The sequence below is a fragment of the Brachyhypopomus gauderio genome, chromosome 1 (assembly GCF_052324685.1).
Source record: "Brachyhypopomus gauderio isolate BG-103 chromosome 1, BGAUD_0.2, whole genome shotgun sequence".
NCBI lineage: Eukaryota > Metazoa > Chordata > Actinopteri > Gymnotiformes > Hypopomidae > Brachyhypopomus > Brachyhypopomus gauderio.
The window spans coordinates 38,368,771-38,393,399 of NC_135211.1; the positions used below are offsets into that span (position 1 = coordinate 38,368,771).

The 24,629-nt window shown below is 46.5% G+C and overlaps 1 protein-coding gene across 2 annotated transcripts; it reads left to right on the plus strand.

The window, feature by feature from the left end:
* The first annotated feature begins 10,220 nt into the window (after positions 1 to 10,220).
* On the plus strand, positions 10,221 to 11,910 carry LOC143527275 (uncharacterized). 2 transcript variants are annotated; one of them, XM_077022389.1, is made up of 5 exons: positions 10,221 to 10,456; positions 10,618 to 10,956; positions 11,177 to 11,240; positions 11,441 to 11,484; positions 11,695 to 11,910. In XM_077022389.1, the coding sequence occupies exons 1-4, from the start codon at positions 10,420 to 10,422 to the stop codon at positions 11,445 to 11,447; spliced, it is 447 nt and encodes a 148-aa protein (XP_076878504.1). In that variant the 5' UTR covers positions 10,221 to 10,419; the 3' UTR covers positions 11,448 to 11,484; positions 11,695 to 11,910. The 2 variants fall into 2 exon arrangements, with proteins under 2 accessions (XP_076878504.1, XP_076878494.1); XM_077022379.1 differs by having other exon boundaries at positions 10,223 to 10,456; positions 11,177 to 11,329.
* The last annotated feature ends 12,719 nt before the right edge of the window (positions 11,911 to 24,629 follow it).

The window sequence follows — 24,629 nt, forward strand, 5'->3', positions numbered from 1 at the left end:
GCGTGTTGTTTGTTTGTTGTTCTGATGCTCGTTCAGTAGAACATGTTTGTGTTTTCAACACAATCTGTCAGGTTTTGACACAAATCATTTTTATTAGCATTTACTGTGTCAGTACTTAAGCAGTGATCTACCGGTACTAACCTTGGGCTGGCAAAGTTGTGGTGATTGATTTCTTCTCTTTATAGTTTTCTGTGTTTAATGTTTAGGGGTCCAGGTCCATGTACACACATGGTTCTGGTTCTCCAGAGAGAGAGAGACCAGTATTGATCTGGCAGCTGGGTTCAGGGGCCTGAGAATGCAGTTTGTGTTTTAGGACAGAAACGCTGTAAAACACACAGACGTGTAGACGCAGTGGGATCAGGTGACCTGTCTCGGCCCAGCACTGTAGGACAGTCTCTCCTTCACAGAATTACATTAAATGTGAGTGAGTGAGTGAGTGAGTGAGTGACAGGTAGAAAGTAATAGTACATGTAGTAATAGTAGTAACAGTAGCATTAGTAATGTGTCTTTCAGACAAGATACTAGTGTGATGGTGCAGTGTATGGTCTCTTGTTAAGACTAGTGTGATGGTTCGGTGTACGGTCTCTTGTTAAGACTAGTGTGATGGTTCGGTGTACGGTCTCTTGTTAAGACTAGTGTGATGGTTCGGTGTACGGTCTCTTGTTAAGACTAGTGTGATGGTTCGGTGTACGGTCTCTTGTTAAGACTAGTGTGATGGTTCGGTGTACGGTCTCTTGTTAAGACTAGAGTGATGGTTCGGTGTACGGTCTCTTGTTAAGACTAGTGTGATGGTTCGGTGTACGGTCTCTTGTTAAGACTAGTGTGATGGTTCGGTGTACGGTCTCTTGTTAAGACTAGTGTGATGGTTCAGTGTACGGTCTCTTGTTAAGACTAGAGTGATGGTTCGGTGTACGGTCTCTTGTTAAGACTAGTGTGATGGTTCGGTGTACGGTCTCTTGTTAAGACTAGTGTGATGGTTCGGTGTACGGTCTCTTGTTAAGACTAGTGTGATGGTTCGGTGTACGGTCTCTTGTTAAGACTAGTGTGATGGTTCGGTGTACGGTCTCTTGTTAAGACTAGTGTGATGGTTCGGTGTACGGTCTCTTGTTAAGACTAGTGTGATGGTTCGGTGTACGGTCTCTTGTTAAGACTAGTGTGATGGTTCGGTGTACGGTCTCTTGTTAAGACTAGTGTGATGGTTCGGTGTACGGACTAATGCACTGAACTAATCCATCAGTTTCTCATCAGTCTCATGAACCAGTGACACTTCAGCCTGAGTTCTGCTGTAACAGTGGGAAACACAGAAGACAAACATCAGGAGATCCAATCAGTCAGGCAGTCAATCAGCCCGATCAATCAGTCAGGAAGGAACAGGCAACACAGCTGTACCTTCTGGGACAAGTGTGGCAGCGACAAAACTCGATTAACCAAGACGATGATCCTGCGTATTATTAACGGCCTGGATGAAAGTTAAATGCCTGCAGCTCCCCCAGATGGACCTGCTGGTGCTAACGAGGACATGCCATGATCAACGCATTCAGAAGTTTACTTCAAACCTCTGAACAATCCATCAGTGTTTGATTACAAACAAGAAATGAACATGTCAACTGCACAGCTGTGTTAGGAAGAGCTGCAGTTTATGTGGAGAAACCACAGGGACACAGGGTACAGGTCAGCTGCACAGCGTACAGGTCAGCTGCACAGGGTACAGGACAGCTGCACAGGGTACAGGTCAGCTGCACAGGGTACAGGTCAGCTGCACAGCGTACAGGTCAGCTGCACAGGGTACAGGTCAGCTGCACAGGGTACAGGTCAGCTGCACAGGGTACAGGACAGCTGCACAGGGTACAGGTGCAGGTGTGGCTGGTTGCTGCATTCTTCTTCTTCACCACAGGGGGGCACTGAACGTTCGAGAGAGAATGGAACAGATTCTGTAGGTTCAACTTCATATGTTACAATAACAATGTGTTGAAATATAAACATCTATGTGCCATCTATGTCCATCAGATATTGTAGTTAGTAGATTGTTTAAAAACTGTACAGTTATAAACATCCCTCCCTGTTACTGTGAGTGTTTAATAACTGTACAGTTATAAACATCCCTCCCTGTTACTGTGAGTATTTAATAACTGTACAGTTATAAACATCCCTCCCTGTTACTGTGAGTGTTTAAAAACTGTACAGTTATAAACATTCCTCCCTGTTACTGTGAGTGTTTAATAACTGTACAGTTATAAACATCCCTCCCTGTTACTGTGAGTGTTTAATAACTGTACAGTTATAAACATCCCTCCCTGTTACTGTGAGTGTTTAATAACTGTACAGCTATAAACATCCCTCCCTGTTACTGTGAGTGTTTAATAACTGTACAGTTATAAACATCCCTCCCTGAGATGTTTTCAGTCAGAGTTCCACCTTTTTCATCTACTGGACCAGGCTGAGCGTAATCGCATAACACATAATAACACAAAACTGAATTCGTGGCTGCAATGATATGAAATGTAATTCCAGGGTGCAGTAATATGCACCTCCTACATGTCCTGGTGTCTTCGTAAGTTTGTCTACTTCCTGGATTTATTTCTCACTCTTCCAGTCTCAGAGGTCATAAGTAGCACAGTCATGTCTGCCCTCCTCTTAACACACACAGGCAACCTAAAATTGTAACCAAATCCAGGTGTCTGTATGAATATATGTATATGTATGACATGACACCCTTCATACATTTCATGAACAACCTAAGTTCGAGAAAGTTTGAAAATTACATTACAACTCAATAAATATTCACATTTGGATAATAGTTCACAAACGTGATACATGTACTTTTATTGACTGTAAAATTTATCTGTGTTTGTCATGGAATAGATGAACCTGGATGTCAAAAGGCAAGTGTCTCTACAAGTGTCTTTGCCAGCTGGAGCATCGTGAGGATTTGAGAGCAGTCTTGCCCCCTTGTGGCAGAGGTTTCATTTTTTGAACCAAGATCTGCTTTTAAACCAACGTTGGATTCTGCTGTGAAATTAGCAGTACGGTGTCCTTCACCTCTGAAGACCTCTGAACCTCGTGGTAACGAGTTTCCCATGGTAACAAGTTCCCCATGGTAACGAGTTCCCCATCTCTCAATATGCAAGACTAAACTGAAATGATTCAAGTAATCAGAGAATGTGAATGGACATCAAATAAAGTGTTCCCTCTCTCTCCCCTCTCTCTCATTCACTCCTCTCTCTCTCTCCCCCTCTCTCTCTCCCTCTTTCTCCTCTCTCTCTCCTACACATCACCTACACACATGTAGAGTTCTGCTTAAACTGCTCACAGAGGAGGTCCACAAATCACAATATAATCATCTCTGTCTCTCCCTTTCTATCTCCCTCTCTCTCTCTCTCTCTCTCTCTCCCTTTCTATCTCCCTCCCTCTCTCTCTCTCTCTCTCTCTCTCTCTCTCTCACACACACACACACACACACACACACACAGGGAACCTTTTTTCACCTCTACTCCTGACACTGCTGAGTGGAGCTCACAGATTTAATGAGAGCTGGTTAGCCACATATTAAGCTGAAACTAAAACCATCCATGTATAAAACACAGAGAGGCTCCTGCCTGGTGGTGTATAAAAGTAAAATGGTACACTTCAAACTAAAGGTTGAAGGAAAAAGTTTAACTCTTGCTTTTGACATTAGCATGAACACCAACTAGCAGACGAGTTCTCAGTAACTTCACAGGAGGAGATATTTTACATTTTTGTAAAGCACGTCTGGGGGCTCATGACCATGCTAGATAAGATAAGTACGAATATGTGTTTTCATTGGACACGGATGTTTTGAAGTCTCTGCACATTTCTATATAGCGACCACCTGCTGCTGCCCCCTGGTGGACACGCCAATACACCACAACCTCAGTAGGAAGAGTCTTGCTGGGTGATCTTCATTCTCAGTGCTTGGATGATGCAGTTCTGCACAGTGTTTGTCTACATGGAAATTCCAAGCAGTGGATGATGGAAACACACACACACCGACAAACGTGAGATTCATACAGAGGAAGACAGTGTTTTATATAGAGAACTGCAGTATGCCCAGAGCTTCATAAAGAAGACAGAACTGTACAAAGATGACATGTGTTACTGTCATCAAACAGATGCAGCATTGAGGGGAAAGAGGAGCTGTTGAAAGTGGAGTGAAGCTGAACGTGGTGACATCTGGAGTCACAGGAGGTGTTCACAGACTCGTGAGCTCTCATCATCCTATCAGACCTGCTCCATCAGTTCAGTGTGTCGCCGCCCTGCAGTCTCGGCGTAAGAACAGCACGCGCTCCACATCAGGACGCACATCAGAACTTCTGCCCCACCAGGTGCACTCAGACGTCTGGACTACATCACGGAGCCTCTGGGGCCTCCATGCTGGACGTACAGCTGATACAACTCCTGTTGCGCACCTTGTGAACAACCTTGTCGTCCTGTGTGTAGTTCACGTGTATAGGTCACGTGTGCAGGTCACGTGTGCAGGTCATGTGTGCTGGTCACGTGTGTAGTTCATGTGTGCAGGTCACGTGTGTAGGTCACGTATGCGGGTCACGTGTGTAGGTTATGTGTGTGGGTCACATGTGTAGGCCATGTGTCTAGGTCACGTGTGCAGGTCATGTGTGTGGGTCACATGTGTAGGTCATGTGTGCGGGTCAAGTGTGTAGGTCATGTGTGTGGGTCACGTGTGTAGGTCACGTGTGCAGGTCAAGTGTGTAGGTCATGTGTGTAGGTCACGTGTGCAGGTCAATTTTGTCACTGCATGACATTTGATGCTGTACAGGACACATTATACATGGGTGCAGTGTGCAGTACACCCACACATACACTAGAGGCACTAGAGACATACTGATAGTATATGACACTATCAGACTATTGTTATAAATCAGGTAAAAGTAATTGTAAATATTGGCTAATATATTGGTAATTGTTAAATATGGCTAAGGCTGAATTTGATTTTCCTTCATTGCTCAGAATCAGACTTTATTGGTCAAGTACATCTGAATATATAAGACACCTGTCCAGACTCACTGTGACTCACTATATTTATGATGACGATGGTATTTAGCTCACTATAGTATTTAGCTCACTATAGTATTTAGCTCACTATAGTATTTAATTCACTATAGTATTTAATTCACTATGGTATTTGAGTGTCCTTGGACCTCAAACAGTAAAAAGAGGGAAACAGCTTTTCTTTGTGAGACATGAACCAGTCTGATCCCAGTATGAGAGTGGAAATATGGACAGTGTTGTTCTTTCTGATTCTCTTTGTACCCGTCTTCTGCCCCTCCTCTTCATCCTCCTCTTCCTCATCCGACTCATCCTCTTCCTCTTCTCTCCTAGCACCAGGCTGCAGGACTTCAGCTCTGTGGGCTCATAGTGGATTGCTGCTGCCCCCTGGTGGCCTGTACGCACCAATGCACTTAAATAAGTCAGTGAACTTCAAGAAGGGATTTCAGCAGTAGACTGACATGTCCCCTCTATCACCCACTAACGCCATGTCAAAGAGCATCGTGGGGACGTGTCCCCTCTTTCGCCCACCAAGACGAGGTAACTCCACCCACATATGCTAATAGTCATGATGGGAGCCAATAGGAAAGCTGCCCAACTCTCCGCTACCACGTGACCATTTCAGTAACGGAACTCTCACGTTTTCACACTTCTGATTATCCTGCACACATACAACTAAAACAAGTTATATATTGAACAGCCTCTTTCAGTTATATAGTGCTCTGAACAGCCTATTTCAGAGCTCAGAACATTTTAGAAAGTTTGAAAATGTTTTGAATCCATTCACTATTCAAAACTATCCCAAATGTTTTTCTTTTTTCTATCTTTCCCAAAATCATTTTTATAGTTTCAGTGTCAGCTGCACTCCCACAACTCTGACGTTATTATTTCAGTCCTATGAACCTCTTTCATTTAGACTGTGATGTTTTGGGGGGCCCAGGTGCCCACTGGTAAAGCACTAAACGAGGAAAATTAGCAGCAAGGTTTTTTTCTCTGATTATTCAGTGTGAGTTTCAGTGTATCTGATTATTCAGTGTGAATTATTCAGAGTGACTTTCACAGAGGTGTTTACTGTTGCTCGTAGTAAAAAACGGCACTTCAAAGCCCGGCTACTGTACTCGTGGTCCACAGCGCCAACACTCAGTCACTCACTATAGAAACAAGTCTTCAAACGGATCTTATGAGCCTCTATTTAAAAAGACATCTCAGATATTCTCAGAAACTACAGGCCAATTTCACATCCCTCTCCCAGCCACTGATAAGACGGTTTCTATTGTACGATTATCTCACGTGCAGCAGCTTACCAGACGCACATGGTGCTTGGACTCATTTGAGCACAGAAGCAACACCTCTCAAAGTTCTTAATGAGCTTCCAGAGAAATCACCATGAAGATAACCTCTTATATCCTGGTCCTGTTACATCTTAACACAGCTTGTGATTGACTGCTCCATCATCTACAGAACTGGGCTGGTTGGAACCATTAAAAAGGAGAAAAGGAGACTTAGAATTAAAGTGCTAATATAGCAAGTGACAAGGAAGCAAGCATTTTAAAACTGTGTCAGTGAGCGAGGGGTGTCTGTGGTATTCCATCTAATGGTAATTCTCTCCTACCACCTGAGGGGGCAGTAAAGAGACATTCGTGTTATTGGAAACAAGGCTGATCTCTTGTGCTCCATAACAGCAGAAACCACACAAGCTTTTAACAACCTAAAAAGCAAAATGTTGAAAAACATAAAAAAAAAACTAAAAGAACTACATTCTAAACCTGAGCAAAACAGAAATGTAAATTCAAAACAGCTGTGAAAGGATCCTCCTATTTACATATTACTGTAATAACAAAGACCTACATGTATTAATCATACACACTTCAGAACATGAATTTACAGTGATGAAATGTATCTTCAACTCAACATTTGTGCTCTAGATTAAAAACAAAATTACTCTATTAAGAGGAAATGTGCAGGTGCATTTTTATAGTTTTGAAACCACAAGTAAAATTTAACAGATACTATTTAACATCTAAATTAACACCCAGAGGCGTCGCTAGGCAACTGCCTTGGGCCCCTCCCACTGCAGCCCACTGTAGGGGCCCCCCTGACTATCTAACTTATTTCTCACATATTAATATTGATGGGCCCCCTAGCTAAATTCACCTTGAGCCCCCAAATTGCTAAGTCTGCCACTGTTAACTCCTGAGATAAATTAACATCAAAATTAGCGTCTGAAATAATCAGCCCAGTCCGTCATTTCTAGCGTATGACTGGTACTTTAACATTACACACAATTAATAAACATATTAAATTTAAAATATATTCTTAATGTCATGTAAATTAGTTACTCTATATATTCTTTAAAGTGTTTCTGCAGAGACACAGTTCATCTGCAAACTACAGTGACATATCTCCTGTCCAACGAACCTTCTGACAGCTGAAAAGGTAACTGTTAAACACCTCTAGTCCACTGTTAAACACCTCTAGTCCACTGTAAAACACCTCTAGGCCACTGTTAAACACCTCTAGGCCACTGTTAAACACCTCTAGTTCTGACGAATACATTCTATTTCCCTCATCAGTACAATTTGAACATTCACAATAAACACATCAGGTTAAACACACACACACTCACACACACATGGAACCTTTGGTTAGAGATGCCCATTTCAACTCTGAAGAGACTATCTGCATACATATGCACACGCACACACACACACACACACACACCAACATACGCACAAGCACACACACACATGGAAACGTTTAGTTAGAGATGCCCACCTCAACTCTGAAGAGACTTTCTGCATACATACGCACACACACACACACACACACACACACACACACACCAACATACGCACAAGCGCACACACACACATGGAAACGTTTGGTTAGAGATGCCCACCTCAACTCTGAAGAGACTATCTGCATACATACGCACACGCACACACACACACACACACACACCAACATACGCACAAGCACACACACACATGGAAACGTTTAGTTAGAGATGCCCACCTCAACTCTGAAGAGACTATCTGCATACATACGCACACACACACACACACACACACACACACACACACACACACACACCAACATACGCACAAGCACACACACACATGGAAACATTTGGTTAGAGATGCCCACCTCAACTCTGAAGAGACTATCTGCATACATACCCGTGTGCGCACACACACACACACACACACACACACACACACACACACACACACACACACACACACACACACACACACACAGGAAGTCCTGACAGAGTCCCTGTGTCTACTGCCTGCCTGAGTGCAGCCCTGTAGGTCTGATATCCTGTAGGTCTGATATCCTGTAGGTCTGATATCCTGTAGGTCTGATATCCTGTAGGTCTGATATCCTGTAGGTCTGATATCCTACACTCTAGTTCTCCCCCTGCGTATGTGACACCCAACCTCTCAATCTGCGCTACACACACAACAAACTGTGCTCACTTCATATGAAATAAGACCAAACGTCAGCCTCCACACACTCACTCACACACACTTGACTTTAACTTAACCTGTGACCACGGGGAGCCCTACACCTTCCCTCCGAGGTGGGGCAGATAAGGGGCAGATGTGAGGTAGATGTGGGGCAGATGTGGGGGCAGATGTGGGGCAGATGTGGGGCAGATAAGGGGCAGATAAGGGGCAGATGTGGGGCAGATGTGGGGGCAGATAAGGGGCAGATAAGGGGCAGATGTGGGGCAGATAAGGGGCAGATGTGGGGCAGATAAGGGGCAGATAAGGGGCAGATGTGGGGGCAGATGTGGGGGCAGATAAGGGGCAGATGTGAGGTAGATGTGGGGCAGATGTGAGGTAGATGTGGGGCAGATATGGGGCAGATGTGGGGCAGATGTGGGGGCAGATAAGGGGCAGATAAGGGGCAGATAAGGGGCAGATGTGGGGCAGATGTGGGGGCAGATGTGGGGCAGATGTGGGGCAGATGTGGGGCAGATAAGGGGCAGATAAGGGGCAGATGTGAGGTAGATGTGGGGCAGATGTGGGGCAGATAAGGGGCAGATGTGAGGTAGATGTGGGGCAGATAAGGGGCAGATGTGAGGTAGATGTGGGGCAGATAAGGGGCAGATGTGGGGCAGATAAGGGGCAGATGTGAGGTAGATGTGGGGCAGATGTGGGGCAGATAAGGGGCAGATAAGGGGTAGATGTGAGGTAGATGTGGGGTAGATGTGGGGCAGATAAGGGGCAGATGTGAGGCTTGAACAGAGTTCAATCACACAAAAGCACAAGACGGCAGAACATGATATGCATTCCAATCAGACCCCTACATCAGACCTCTACATCAGACCCCTACATCAGACCCCTACATCAGACCTCTACATCAGACCCCTACATCAGACCCCTACATCAGACCCCTACATCAGACCCCTACATCAGACCTCTACATCAGACCTCTACATCAGACCCCTACATCAAACATTAATATCAGATTTCTACATCAAATCTTAATATCAGATCTCTAAATTAGACCACTATATCAGACCTCTACATCAGAGCTCTATATATAAGCCATTCAATGAATACATAATCCATGACTTTCAGTTATTTATAATCAGATAAATCTTAACCTGATTTCTAACCAAAGACATAAGTGTCACTTCGTATTCTCTCTGTCTCTCTCTACATCTCTCTCTCTCTCTCTCTCTCTCTCTCTCTCTCTCTCTCTCTCAGATTCAGATTCAAAGAAGCTTTATTGGCATGACTGTAGTTACAACAATATTGCCAAAGAAAAAAAAAATAGCAATAGTGACAAAAAACAATCACAGTGATTTAAAATAACAGTAATTACAGTATTGTAACGATTGTGGGGGACAGGTGTGACGCAAAAGCAAGTTTTGGGGAGGTTTAATAACGACTGCAAGAAATAGAACAATAACCAACTAGGTAATACTCTTAGAAGAAACACTGAGAGAGAACAATCATACAAAAGACCACGACGTAACAGGATACAGCACTTAACACAAAACAAGGGGCTATGCTAAACTCTAGGGAGAGGATACAACCAAAACGGACACACTAAACAAGCGAGTACATGGATACATGAGAACATACAAACTAAAAACCGTAAACACATGAACAGCAATGGATACAGGGGCGACAAGATACTAGAAACACTAAGGCACAACAGCATAACCAAACAGACAATGACGGAACGAACCACTCCATTGCCATATGAAGAACGACCTACAGGAAGTGTGTGATTACTTCCTCATTGCTGAGTAGACAATTCATATGCCACTAAGCTGTGAGATCTGATAAAATGTCCACTGACGAGGACCAATCAGATTTCTGGGTAAACTGTTAGTTCACCAAATCACACCATCACACCCAGCGTCGCTCAGAGATGGAGACGTCAGGAGTGACCCTCCTTACTTTCATGTGTGAGTATTTGTTTTTTAATTTGCATTTACCTGTGAGATGATTATATATATAATGTCTCTTCTGTGTTGCTGTACCATACTTTAACACAGTTTGTAGACACACAAGGTCTTTGCACACAGAACACAAGACCTGTCAGACCTGAAAGTGTGTTCTCCTGCAGGTGTGGTGTTGATGGCTCAGAGGAGCGACTGTGGAGAAGACGTGGAGATGAGAGTGAAACGTGGAGACCATGTCACTCTGTACTGCGACTGTGACATACCGATGCGCTCAAACATCGCCTGGTTTAGGAACTGTTCCCACGACCAGCAACCTGCCCTCAACATCGCGACCAGCAGTGCAGTCCTGCCACGCTATCGCTTCACGTGGAACGACACTAAAAAAACCTACAACCTGGATATAATCAACGTCACACAATCAGACCTGGGACTCTACTACTGCGCCCGGGTCACCGGAGAGAAATATTACTACGGCAACAGGAGCACTCGACTGTCTCTTAACGGTGAGACGACTCGTTTACTCTGACCTTTGAAATATTATTCTCCAGTAACTTTTTATGATGTTAGAACGTTTTCATGAAAATGTCATTAAACTCTACAAACACAAAGAGGTTTGTGGAAAGGTGGTTCTTTTTAAAGCCATGGTTTTCACACCTCTCTCTGCTGCATGGCGGTTTATTCTGCCCCCTTAACCCCGGGATGGTTTCACTTCTCTGAATTCAGACACGGGCAACTGTGATGAGCACTCACACGTCTCGTCCTCGTCGGCCTGCAGCGTGTGTTGGAGGTGTGTGTATGTCGTGGGCGTGTGTGTTCCGCTGCTCATGTGTGTGTGCGGCCTCTGCTGTGTCCTCGTGTACAACTGGAGATATAATGGTAACTAGGAGACATTTCTATCTGGATTAGTTCCTGGGTTAGGGTTCTTCTCTAAATGTCTTCTTCGGTTATTGTAAGTTTAAGATGGCTTCTTCGTGTTTACATCTTCAGGTTCTAAGAGGAGAGAAGATATACTCACTCAAAATAAGTTTCAGGTAGACACATTTTTAAAGATACAACTTAATTTGACCTATGACCTGATGTGATAGTTATCGAAGACTCTCTCTCTCTCTCTCTCACCCTCCCTCTCTCACCCTCCCCCTCTCTCTGTCACCCTCTCTCTCTCTCCCTCCCTCGCTCTCTCTCTCCCCTCCCCCACTCTCTCTCTCTCCCCCCCCCCCCCTCTCTCTCTCTCTCTCTATCAGGTGAGCTGTGTTGAGAAGCATCAGTGTGAGTGGAGTGTTAATGGGGAGATCTGTTACCACACTGAAGTCTCCTACACACCTCTGAGATCTACACTCAAATCAGACTAAACACAACACACACACACACACACCCCAACTTATGCTGTAGCACTGTGCTATTTTCCTTTTGCTGTGCTCGTGTAAATCTTTAGTTTTTACACCTTTTCTATTTGCAATAAATACATTACAACCCCATCATGCAGACTTCGTTCTGAGCCGGGTTCTTCATCCTGACCATCTCCCTCACTTACTCTAGAGTAGCCTCGGCTACTGAAACATCACCCCTCAGGTACTGAAACATCCAGGTACTGAAACATCCAGATACTGAAACATCAACACCCAGGTACTTGAACATCAACATCCAGGTACAAGACAGAGACAGTGGAGGAAGCTGCCAATGTCAGCAGTGTGAAGTCCAGGAGAGACTCCATCACCCCACACTGACCCCTCACAGGAACATCCACACACTCTGGGAGTAGACAACCTTGGCTAGGGCTGGAACGTCACTCTTTAGATAGTCACCTGGACAGCACTGGGGTCACTGTGTTCAGGACAGGTTTGAAGGTAAAGCACTGGGGTCACTGTGTTCAGGACAGGTTTGAAGATAAAGCACTGGGGTCACTGTGTTCAGGACAGGTTTGAAGGTAGATCACTGGGGTCACTGTGTTCAGGACAGGTTTGAAGGTAGATCACTGGGGTCACTGTGTTCAGGACAGGTTTGAAGGTAGATCACTGGGGTCACTGTGTTCAGGACAGGTTTGAAGATAAATCACTGGGGTCACTGTGTTCAGGACAGGTTTGAAGGTAGATCACTGGGGTCACTGTGTTCAGGACAGGTATGAAGATAAAGCACTGGGGTCACTGTGTTCAGGACAGGTTTGAAGGTAGATCACTGGGGTCACTGTGTTCAGGACAGGTTTGAAGGTAGATCACTGGGGTCACTGTGTTCAGGACAGGTTTGAAGGTAGATCACTGGGGTCACTGTGTTCAGGACAGGTTTGAAGGTAGATCACTGGGGTCACTGTGTTCAGGACAGGTTTGAAGATAAATCACTGGGGTCACTGTGTTCAGGACAGGTTTGAAGGTAGATCACTGGGGTCACTGTGTTCAGGACAGGTTTGAAGATAATGCACTGGGGTCACTGTGTTCAGGACAGGTTTGAAGATAAAGCACTGGGGTCACTGTGTTCAGGACAGGTTTGAAGATAAATCACTGGGGTCACTGTGTTCAGGACAGGTTTGAAGGTAGATCACTGGGGTCACTGTGTTCAGGACAGGTTTAAAGGTAAAGCACTGGGGTCACTGTGTTCAGGATAGGTTTGAAGGTAAAGCAAACACTTCTGTCCAACACACACATGTAGACACACCGGTGACCGGTGTCGGCCACAGTAGGATGGGCTCCCCCCTGAGTCTTGGTTCCTCTCAAGGTTTCTTCCTCATGCAAAAAACTAGGGAGTTTTTCCTTGCCACTGTCGCCCTTGGCTTGCTCACTGGGGGCTAGGACTCGGCACTTGTAAAGCTGCTTTGTGACAACAACTGTTGTAAAAAGCGCTATATAAATAAAATTTGATTGATTGATTGATTGACATCTCACATGGCCTGGTGGTAGGGAAGCGGTCTTCTGACCGGAGGGTCGTGGGTTTGATTCCCAGACCTGAGGCCATGACTAAGGTGCCCTTGATCAAGGCACCTAACCCCAACTGCTCCCCGGGCGCCGGGCTAGGGCTGCCCACCGCTCTGGACACGTTTGATCCACAGACCCCTAGTAATCACAAATTTGTGTGTGTATGTGTTAACTGCACAGGTGGGTAAATGCAGAGGACAAATTTTGATTGAGGAGAAAATCACAATTGACAAAATATGGCACATTTAAATTTTTACATTTTACAGAATACATACAACACATGGACAGGAAGTCATAACACACTCACACATTCACAAAACCTGAACACGACAACAGGGAAATAAAGTATACCAACTCACTCCAAGACACTCCTCATCTCAAAGCAGGGCAGACGTTAGTCACACAGGAAACCCACAATGAGGTCCTGCAACTCAGACCAGACCCCTGCACACTGACTGTCCTTAATCACTGATCTCTGACCTCTTTTCCTTTGGGTAGACAAATATTTTAAGTCCTGGTTAAACTAATTAAACTGATCCAGGATCTGATTTAGAAATTAGACAATGCTTGTAAGTAAACAGGATATGGACTGCTGCTTGAGACAGGACTTGCTCAGAGAAGCTTCATCACACACACATATGCTCGCATACACACACACACACACCCACACACACACACACACACACACACACATATGCTCACACACACACACACACACACACGCACACACACATACATATGCTCGCATACACACACACACACACGCACACACACACATATGCTCGCATACACACACACACACGTGCTTGCACACACACACACACACACACACACACACATATGCTCGCATACACACACACACGTGCTTGCACACACACACACACACACACACACACACACACGCACACACACATACATATGCTCGCATACACACACACACGCACACACACACATATGCTCGCATACACACACACACACGTGCTTGCACACACACACACACACACACACACACACACACACACACACACACACACACACATGCTCGCATTCACACACACAGATGCTTGCACACACACACACACACACACACACACAAAAAATATATATATACCAAGGTAAGTTACACAAATATGGCAAAAGTACCTTAACTATCCAGAAGCCACTTCACGTTGTCCTAATGCCAGATACGATCAAACTGACAGACACACTAGTTAAATCATGTACTGAGTTAGAGCCCCTGGTCTGACACAGTAGAGTCACCACGTCTCTGATGAGAAATGTTAACAGCGCTTTTCAGATTTGACTACGGAACAAGGGGCCAAAACAATGTAGTTAAATATTTCTCTCCACACATTTAGGTGACACTTTACACGAGTACTGTGAGTATTACATGCTAAGTTATTATTGAGTGATGAAGAACGTAACATCTACAGTATCTCTAAGACTATGAATAAGCCAAGTGATAAAAGCTGATGTAAAATAGTGGTAGTGTAGCACTTAGCCACATTGATGTTGTCAGAGTCGTTCTTGGAGAGCTCTGGACTAGGAGTGTGAATATTACTCTGAAGACCTGGAGCGTCCTGATTAAAACACCTAGTAAGTAAGTAAGTAAGCTTTTATAAAGCGCTTTTCACAGACAATAGTCACAAAGCGCTGTACATGTAGCACAACAGATAATAGAAGGTAATACAATAGTAAACAATTACAATAGGTTTCCCACACTACGCGTGTGAACCCTAAATAAGATGAAAAAAGTAGACAAATAAAATAAGATAAAATAAAACAACATAATAACCTTTGATAAAACACCACACAACATATATATATACATATAAACATACATATACGCACGCATATGCACACATCCGCATATATACTAGCAGAAGGCCTGTTTAAAGAGAAAAGTTTTTAACTCTTTTTTAAAGGAATCAACAGAGTCTGCTAACCGGAGTGTTACGGTGACAGTCCCGGACCCTTCCCTGTGGGCGTGCCGCTACGTTGTCTGCATGTCGTTATGTCCATGTTTGTACTTCCGTGGGTGTGGGTTGTCAGTGAACGTGTTCGTAGTCGCACCTGTGCCTTGTCTCGAGATCACAAGGGTCTGTGTTAATCACCTATTTAATGTGCGTTCGCGCAGTGTCTTGTGCTCGTCTTTGTCTAAAGTTTCATGTCAGCGTGAGTGTGTGTCTGTTGTGCCCGCACTCCGCACGGAGCTTTCACGTCAAGAGTTGTGAAATAAACGTTTTGTGTTGCACTGTTCTCGCTCGTCGTGCCTCCTCCATCGAGCGTAACATAAAGACGAGCCGACGATGCCTGGTTATACGTCTACACGTAAGAAGGGGAAGAAGAGGGCGAAGCAACACCACTCCTCTTCCCCTGCACGCCACCGCGACACCCCCGGTCCAGTGGGGGAAAGACAGCAGGAGCCCGTTTGTGCGAGCATGCTGCGTGGTGCTCTGGCGGCCGAAACAGAGGCAGAGGCCGAATGCTTCCGGCTGGCCACACAGACGATGTGGAGGGAGAGTCACTGCCCTCCGACCATGGCATATCCTGAGGAGGAGAAGAGAGAAGATCCCTTCTTTGAGGCTGCGTGGAGAGAGGGTCTCCGCGCAATGAGAAGGGAGTCCTCCCCGGCAAGCGGTGAGGAGAGCGATGAGGACCCGCTGGTTGTGTATGCGGGCATGGTGGCTGCCACTCCTCCCGAGTTCGAGTTCGGGAGTGATGAGTCGGGAGAGGAGGAGACAGACAGAGCCAGTTACGCCCCATCCCTGTTCTCTGCTCCGACCGTCTACTATGGTGAGGAGGGCGATGACGTCAGCCCTTCACCATTGGTATATTCAGCACCCACTGTGTACTATGGCGAAGGGGAAAACAACGTTAGCCCCCCTCCGTCAGTGTCTTCGGGTCCGACGGAGCACTCCAGCGAGGAAGAGGGAAACCTCAGCCCTCCGCCGTCTGAGTGTTCAGAGTCCACCGAGCGCTCCGATGAAGAGGAGGAAGTGGTCAGTCCCCCTCCGTCCGTATACTCGGCTCCGACCGAGTATTACGGCAAGGGACAGGAGAAAGCCAGCCCCTCTCCGTCCGTTCGCCTGCTCCCCTCCGAGCAAGGTAGCAAGAGCGAGGAAGACAGTGACGCTCAGTGCTCGGAGGCTACTGTGCAGTCCGCGCGGGAAGAACATCGGGCCCCTTCGGAAGAAAGCGGTATGGACTGTTCTCGCTGCCCGACCCCAGAGGAGCCCATGTCTCTTGGTCGCAGCGTCTCCGAGAGTGAGGAGGAGATGGAGACGGCGAGTGGTGAGGCAACGGCATCCTCGGGAGTGCGAGGAGGTCCTGGTATAGCCAGCGGTCCGAGGCGGGGGTTCAGGGCGCCCTTGGAGACGAGGCGGACCCCAGCCAGCGCGTGGCAGAGAGCCAGGACTCCGGTGGCGCCCAGAAGGAGGGCAGAAGCTCCCCAAGGAAAGCCATCGGGAGCAAGGCAAGCGGGAGCCCCGAGCAGCGCATCGTGCGCGCGGAGTCACATCCCGAAGACCGGAGGGACTCCGCCGCCTGTACCGCCCGCTGCGTCTGCGCCCCCAGGACGGACCCCGCCACCGCTTGCGCTTTGGCAGGCTGGCGGAGTGCTGTCATGGCTGCCTGTTCCTGTGTGTTTGTCTATCCCCGTGTGGCTTCCTAATCTCCTTTTCCCTCTTGTGCCTTTCGTGTTTAATGTTCCCGTGTGTGTGTTTGTTGCTGTGCCCGTGTTTAATGTATTTTCCCCTGTCTTCCCAGGGAAGGTGTACTAGGGCTGTTCGTGGCGGTTCCCACCATCGGGGGAGACGGCTCTCGGAGGCTCGTGATCCCGGCGGCTTCGGACCTGCCCGTCGGTGTAGGTTCAGGGCTTTCCAGCTGCGTGGGACGCTCCGGGAGTAGCGAGCCCCTGGCGGGTGGTTCTGTTACGGTGACAGTCCCGGACCCTTTCCTGTGGGCGTGCTGTTACGTTGTCTGCGTGTCGTTATGTCCATGTATGTACTTCCGTGGGTGTGGGTTGTCCGTGAGCGTGTTCGTAGTATCACCTGTGCCTTGTCTCGAGATCACAAGGGTCTGTGTTAATCACCTATTTAATGTGCGTTCGCGCAGTGTCTTGTGCTCGTCTTTGTCTAAAGTTTCGTGTCAGCGTGAGTGTGTGTCTGTTGTGCTCGCGCTCCGCACGGAGCTTTCACGTCAAGAGTTGTTTCACGTTTTGTGTAGCACTGTTCTCGCTCGTCGGGCCTCCTCCATCGAGCGTAACGGAGGTGTAAAGGGAGGCTGTTCTAGAGCCTGGGTGCTATAGATTGAAAAGCTCTGTCCCCCTTGGTCTTAAATCGAGTCCGGGGAACTGCCAATAGACTTTGGTCCTGTGAGCGGAGACAGCGAGATGGTGAATATTTAGTAAGGAGCTGTGTGATGTATACAGGAGCCTGGCCATTTAATGCTCTATATGTAAAAACAAGAATTTTAAAATGAATTCTATTTACTGGGAGCCAGTGCAATGAATATAAGATTGGGAGCAGAGTTCAGGGGATGAGTTGTGGAGCACAGGGAGGAGGCCAGAAACAAACACGGCAGTCGTGTAGACGGTATGAATCTTGGTTTATTTGACACAGTCTGAGCTCCAGCTCTACGGGACCATCCATACATGAATGAAGACCGTTACAAGCTCTCTTGCGTTACTCACAATGAAGAGAAACAACATGAACGAGCAGGGACAAGCAGTCTGTCGGTGAGTCGAGGGAAAACTAAACTAACTCTCTGTGCGCTGCGTACTGATGCAGGCACACTCGCTGTTTCTTAAAGAGACAGTGTACAGTTCTGACTGTTACATATTTTCCCCAGGCCATTTAAAGGCTGTCCCCAGCCGTCGCTCAAGGAGCAGGCGACTCCATTATCACACATAGCAATATAACATGGGAAACTCTGCTGAAACATACGGAAGATAATGTGCAAACACCAGACATACATGGCAGCAAATAAGAGATGCTCACAAGTCATTTTTTGCAATTCCAAGTCAAGTCTCAAGTCTTTGACCTCAAGTCCAAGTCAAGTCTCAAGTCTTTGGTCTCAAGTCCAAGTCAACTCCCAAATATTTGAGTGACACTGTAGTCACAAATCACTGTATAGTTGTAATGTTCTGTTATGACACTTCTGATGTATAATAGCTTAAACTGGTAAATGAAGAAATACAGTTTTTTTTTTAAAGTGTGCATGCACACACAAATGTTTTCCAGAAAAATTTTGTATCCGTATTTTTCTCCAAAAAGTATTTTTCTAACAAAACTGACATTTTTCTGGATACAATATTCTCTTCTTTCAGTAGAACATCTGATATATTTTGTTCTAAAAGATAAAGGAGGGCTGTGAAATAAAAAATAAATCACATTTTAAACTATATATTTGAAAGGTCTTAGCCTGGCTGGGTGAGAGCGCATTATGAGGCCTCCATGACTGAACACCCTCTACTGGTGCACTTGTGGCAAGTCAATACTAATATTGCAATATTGCTAATAACCTTTCAGGCAGTGACTAACCTTTCCGGGTGGGTTTTCAGGTGGCGAATAAAATTAGATGTGGTGGAACCAGCGTCCTGTATTTTTATGCCACACACGCTGCAGTTTGCTGCTCTTCTATTTGCTACTTGTACTTGTTTTGTACCCAAAACTTATTATGAATGGTGGAACAGAAGCGAGCGTCCTCACCAGCGCCGCCATGATTGCGATGTTTTGCGCGCAGCGCCAGGTTTGCGTGTGCGGAGTCGCGCGCAACGGTCACTTACGAAATATTTGACTTGTCGCGACCGGCGCGAGGGTCGGCGCGCCGAAAATGCTACGTCAGCAGGAAGTAAAAAGCATACAGACAGGCGGAGAAAAGGTTGTCAAATGAAACACAAAAGAACATTACAAATAAAAGATTGTTCACGAGTCTCAAATCACGAGTCCAAGTCGAGTCACAAGTCTTTTGAATGCAAGTCTAAGTCGAGTCTGAAGTCACTGTATATGCGACTTAAGTGCGACTCGAGTCCGAGTCCCAAACTCGAGTCCCCATCTCTGCAGCAAAGCATACACTCCGATAAAAACAAAATACAGACAGTGCAGTAAAAGACCAAATAATACAGAACACACCGCCAACAGGAACCAAACAATAACACCAGTATATGAACAGTAACCAACCAAACATCACCTAACGTACCCCCCAAGTGTGATATTCAAAAGTCCAGTCTATGAGTGTGGTGGGGGTTGGTCCACTTAGTCTCCGACCACCCTGAAGTGATCCTAGGAACTCCCCTAGGACGTAGTGAGTACTGTGTACCAGTCCAATCTGTATCATGGTCGTGTGAGTCAGGGTGTGGAGCTCTAAATGCTGAGTCAGTGCCAGAGTAGTCAGCACATGAATCTGGGGCCTCCTGAGTACAGGGCCACGTGTCATGGGCGTACCCCACCTGTGGGGCAGACATGTCACAGGGCTGATAGCTGTCCTCATCCCCGGAACTGTCTGTCAGATCTGTCGGACCTTCAGACGCCTGAGCAACTGTCGGTGTCTGCTGGCTGTGACGGCGCTGTGCCATCGACTCCCACGTGTGAAAGGGCTGAATATTGACGACATGAAACACTCCTGCATCTTCTCCTGTGTCCACTCTCATCAATCTATAATTCACATCCGAGACTTTATGAGATACACGGAATGGGCCAGCATATACAGGAGCTAATTTAGCTGTGAAATTAGCGAGTGCATCGGATTTGGGGTGTGTTTTCACCTTAACCAGGTCATTCACATAGAAGGACACCTCACGACGCTTTCGTTCATAATACTGCTTCCTCCGAACATGGCTGGCCTCCAGAGTGGCATGAGCATGGTCGTGTGCCTCACGTATAGACGCCCTTATGTTTTCCGGGTATGGAACAGCCGGGTGCCTAGCCTGAGTGCCTAGTCTCTGTCAGGTCTTGTATGCCTATCGGTCGGGAGAGCTCCGTTTCGCAACCATCCGGAGTGACACTCTCCCTATATACCTGCTGGTAGGTGTTTGCATTCCACCGTGCGCATTTTCCTCCACGGCCGGGGAGATGCCCGCCAGCCGTGCCCACCAAGGGCCATCCTCTCTCGGACACCTAGGTACTGTGCCATTGGATCCGGTATGGCCAGCCGAAACCAGCTACGTCCAGGCTTGCGCACAGCACCCTCCGGATACGCACAGGCTGAGGTGGAGCATGCCAGGCTGGAGGTAGGACAGACCTCCATAAGGGGGGGGTCACCACTCTTACACCCATGCCCAGCAGTGACATTTTGGTCGGGCGCAAGCAGTGCCTTGAAGGCCAGAGAGACATGGATGTCTTTGACCTCCAGCAGGGGGGTCACTTATCCCTCCCCTTAAGCCGTGAAGGTGCATTAGAGTCGGGCTAGTTCACCTTCACGCACTGCCTTTCTTCTGGTCCTTATGATGGTACATACATTAAAGGGTCAGAAAGCATGCTCCCCTATATATGGCCATCCTCCCTTGGACACTCGGGCATCACTCGGGCATGGTTGGTCCAATCTCTGGGTCGTGCCACTGGTATAAATGCTACCATTTCCACACACACGGGGGGGGGGGATACGGCCTTAGAGCGCACCATTGGACATGGTACTGTGTCATTGGATACGGTATGGCCAGCCGAAACCAGCTTCGTCCTGGCTTGCGCACAGCACCCTCTGGATACACACAGGTCAAAATACAGCATGTGAGGATGGAGGTAGGACAAACTTCCATAAGGGGGAGCATCACGCCTCCACCCATGCCCAGCAGGGGCACTTTGCTCGGGCACAGCCCGTGTCATCAGAGGCCTGGATATTTTCAGACCTTCAGAGCCTCCCCCCCTATATACCTGCTGGTAGGTCTAATGCTTATGAGAGGAAGTTGAGGGGCCTCTCTCTGGATGTCAGAAAGGATCCAGGCCTGCAGGCCTGCTATGGCAGACACCATATCTGATTAATGGTCACTCGGGTCAACTATTCCGTCTGAGAAACTGGGTGTCCAGTTCACGGCTGTACAGCAGCATTGATGGTCTGTGCTCTGTGCTTTTGTGAGGTGTGGTGCGTAATGCAAAACATATTTGTGGTACCAAGAAGTATGCTTGTCACCCACGTATGAGCGAATGGATATTTTCAACGTGCGGTTGGCCCTCTCAGAGGCTCGGCGTGCATTCAACCACATGCTTCCATTTCTGTTTGATGCTACACTTCACACTTTTCTCTGACACGTCCTGGAAATTATTGGTTTTATTGATGCTCTATTTATTAAAGTGACTGGAGTTTATAAACACCATCACTGCTGTGGTGACTGGAGTTTAAAAACACCATCACTGCTGTGTTACTGGAGTTTATAAACACCATCACTGCTGTGGTGACTGGAGTTTATAAACACCATCACTGCTGTGTTACTGGAGTTTATAAACACCATCACTGCTGTGTTACTGGAGTTTATAAACACCATCAGTGCTGTGTTACTGGAGTTTATAAACACCATCACTGCTGTGGTGACTGGAGTTTATAAACACCATCAGTTCTGTGTTACTGGAGTTTATAAACACCATCAGTGCTGTGTTACTGGAGTTTATAAACACCATCACTGCTGTGATGACTGGAGTTTATAAACACCATCACTGCTGTGTTACTGGAGTTTATAAAAACCATCACTGCTGTGTTACTGGAGTTTATAAACACCATCACTGCTGTGGTGACTGGAGTTTATAAAGACCATAACTGCTGTGTTACTGGAGTTTATAAACACCATCACTGCTGTGGTGACTGGAGTTTATAAACGCCATCACTGTTGTGGTGACTGGAGTTTATAAACACCATCGCTGCTGTGGTGACTGGAGTTTATAAACACCATCAGTGCTGTGTTACTGGAGTTTATAAACACCATCACTGCTGTAACGAATGGAGCACGCGAGGAGAGATCCTGATGCGGAAGTGAGTGCTTTTTATTTAGATAATTCAGTACAGCAGGACACGTAGAGCACACAGCGGTGTTATGCTGGTGTAGGGCAGTAGTGGAGTAGCGGTGGTCAGAACGGTCCGAGGTCGAGAGGCGAGAGCAGAGTCCGGGAGGTATCCAGGGGTCAGGCGGGAGACGTGGTCTAGGGGGCAAGCAGAGTTCGGTACACAGGCAGACAGACAGGAATAAAGGCTTGGTACGCAACAACATGGAGGCAATACTTCGCAACCAGGAAGTGTAGTTCTGGTGCTTAAGTATGTATGGAATGTGGGCGTGGTGGTGAAGCAGGTGAACTTGATTATGTCACCGGCTATTCCTGACAACTGCTGTGGTGACTGGAGTTTATAAACACCATAACTGCTGTGTTACTGGAGTTTATAAACACCATCACTGCTGTCGTGACTGGAGTTTATAAACACCATCACTGCTGTGGTGACTGGAGTTTATAAACACCATCACTGCTGTGTTACTGGAGTTTATAAACACCATCACTGCTGTCGTGGCTGGAGTTTATAAACACCATCACTGCTGTGGTGACTGGAGTTTATAAACACCATCACTGCTGTGATGACTGGAGTTTATAAACGCCATCACTGCTGTGTTACTGGAGTTTATAAACACCATCAGTGCTGTGTTACTGGAGTTTATAAACGCCATCACTGTTGTGGCGACTGGAGTTTATAAACACCATCACTGCTGTGGTGACTGGAGTTTATAAACACCATCACTGCTGTGTTACTGGAGTTTATAAACACCATCACTGCTGTATTACTGGAGTTTATAAACACCATCACTGCTGTAACGAATGGAGCACGCGAGGAGAGATCCTGATGCGGAAGTGAGTGCTTTTTATTTAGATAATTCAGTACAGCAGGACACGTAGAGCACACAGCGGTGTTATGCTGGTGTAGGGCAGTAGTGGAGTAGCGGTGGTCAGAACGGTCCGAGGTCGAGAGGCGAGAGCAGAGTCCGGGAGGTATCCAGGGGTCAGGCGGGAGACGTGGTCTAGGGGGCAAGCAGAGTTCGGTACACAGGCAGACAGACAGGAATAAAGGCTTGGTACGCAACAACATGGAGGCAATACTTCGCAACCAGGAAGTGTAGTTCTGGTGCTTAAGTATGTATGGAATGTGGGCGTGGTGGTGAAGCAGGTGAACTTGTTTATGTCACCGGCTATTCCTGACAACTGCTGTGGTGACTGGAGTTTATAAACACCATAACTGCTGTGTTACTGGAGTTTATAAACACTATCACTGCTGTCGTGACTGGAGTTTATAAACACCATCACTGCTGTGGTGACTGGAGTTTATAAACACCATCACTGCTGTGTTACTGGAGTTTATAAACACCATCACTGCTGTCGTGGCTGGAGTTTATAAACACCATCACTGCTGTGTTACTGGAGTTTATAAACACCATCACTGCTGTGTTACTGGAGTTCATAAACACCATCAGTGCTGTGGTGACTGGAGTTTATAAACACCATCACTGCTGTGTTACTGGAGTTTATAAACACCATCACTGCTGTGATGACTGGAGTTTATAAACACCATCACTGCTGTGTTACTGGAGTTTATAAACACCATCACTGCTGTGATGACTGGAGTTTATAAACGCCATCACTGCTGTGTTACTGGAGTTTATAAACACCATCAGTGCTGTGTTACTGGAGTTTATAAACGCCATCACTGTTGTGGCGACTGGAGTTTATAAACACCATCACTGCTGTGGTGACTGGAGTTTATAAACACCATCACTGCTGTGTTACTGGAGTTTATAAACACCATCAGTGCTGTGTTACTGGAGTTTATAAACACCATCACTGCTGTGTTACTGGAGTTTATAAACACCATCACTGCTGTGGTGACTGGAGTTTATAAACACCATCACTGCTGTGGTGACTGGAGTTTATGAACACCATCAGTTCTGTGCTACTGGAGTTTATAAACACCATCAGTGCTGTGCTACTGGAGTTTATAAACACCATCACTGCTGTGTTACTGGAGTTCATAAACACCATCAGTGCTGTGGTGACTGGAGTTTATAAACACCATCACTGCTGTGTTACTGGAGTTTATAAACACCATCACTGCTGTGTTACTGGAGTTCATAAACACCATCAGTGCTGTGGTGACTGGAGTTTATAAACACCATCACTGCTGTGTTACTGGAGTTTATAAACACCATCACTGCTGTGATGACTGGAGTTTATAAACACCATCACTGCTGTGTTACTGGAGTTTATAAACACCATCACTGCTGTGATGACTGGAGTTTATAAACGCCA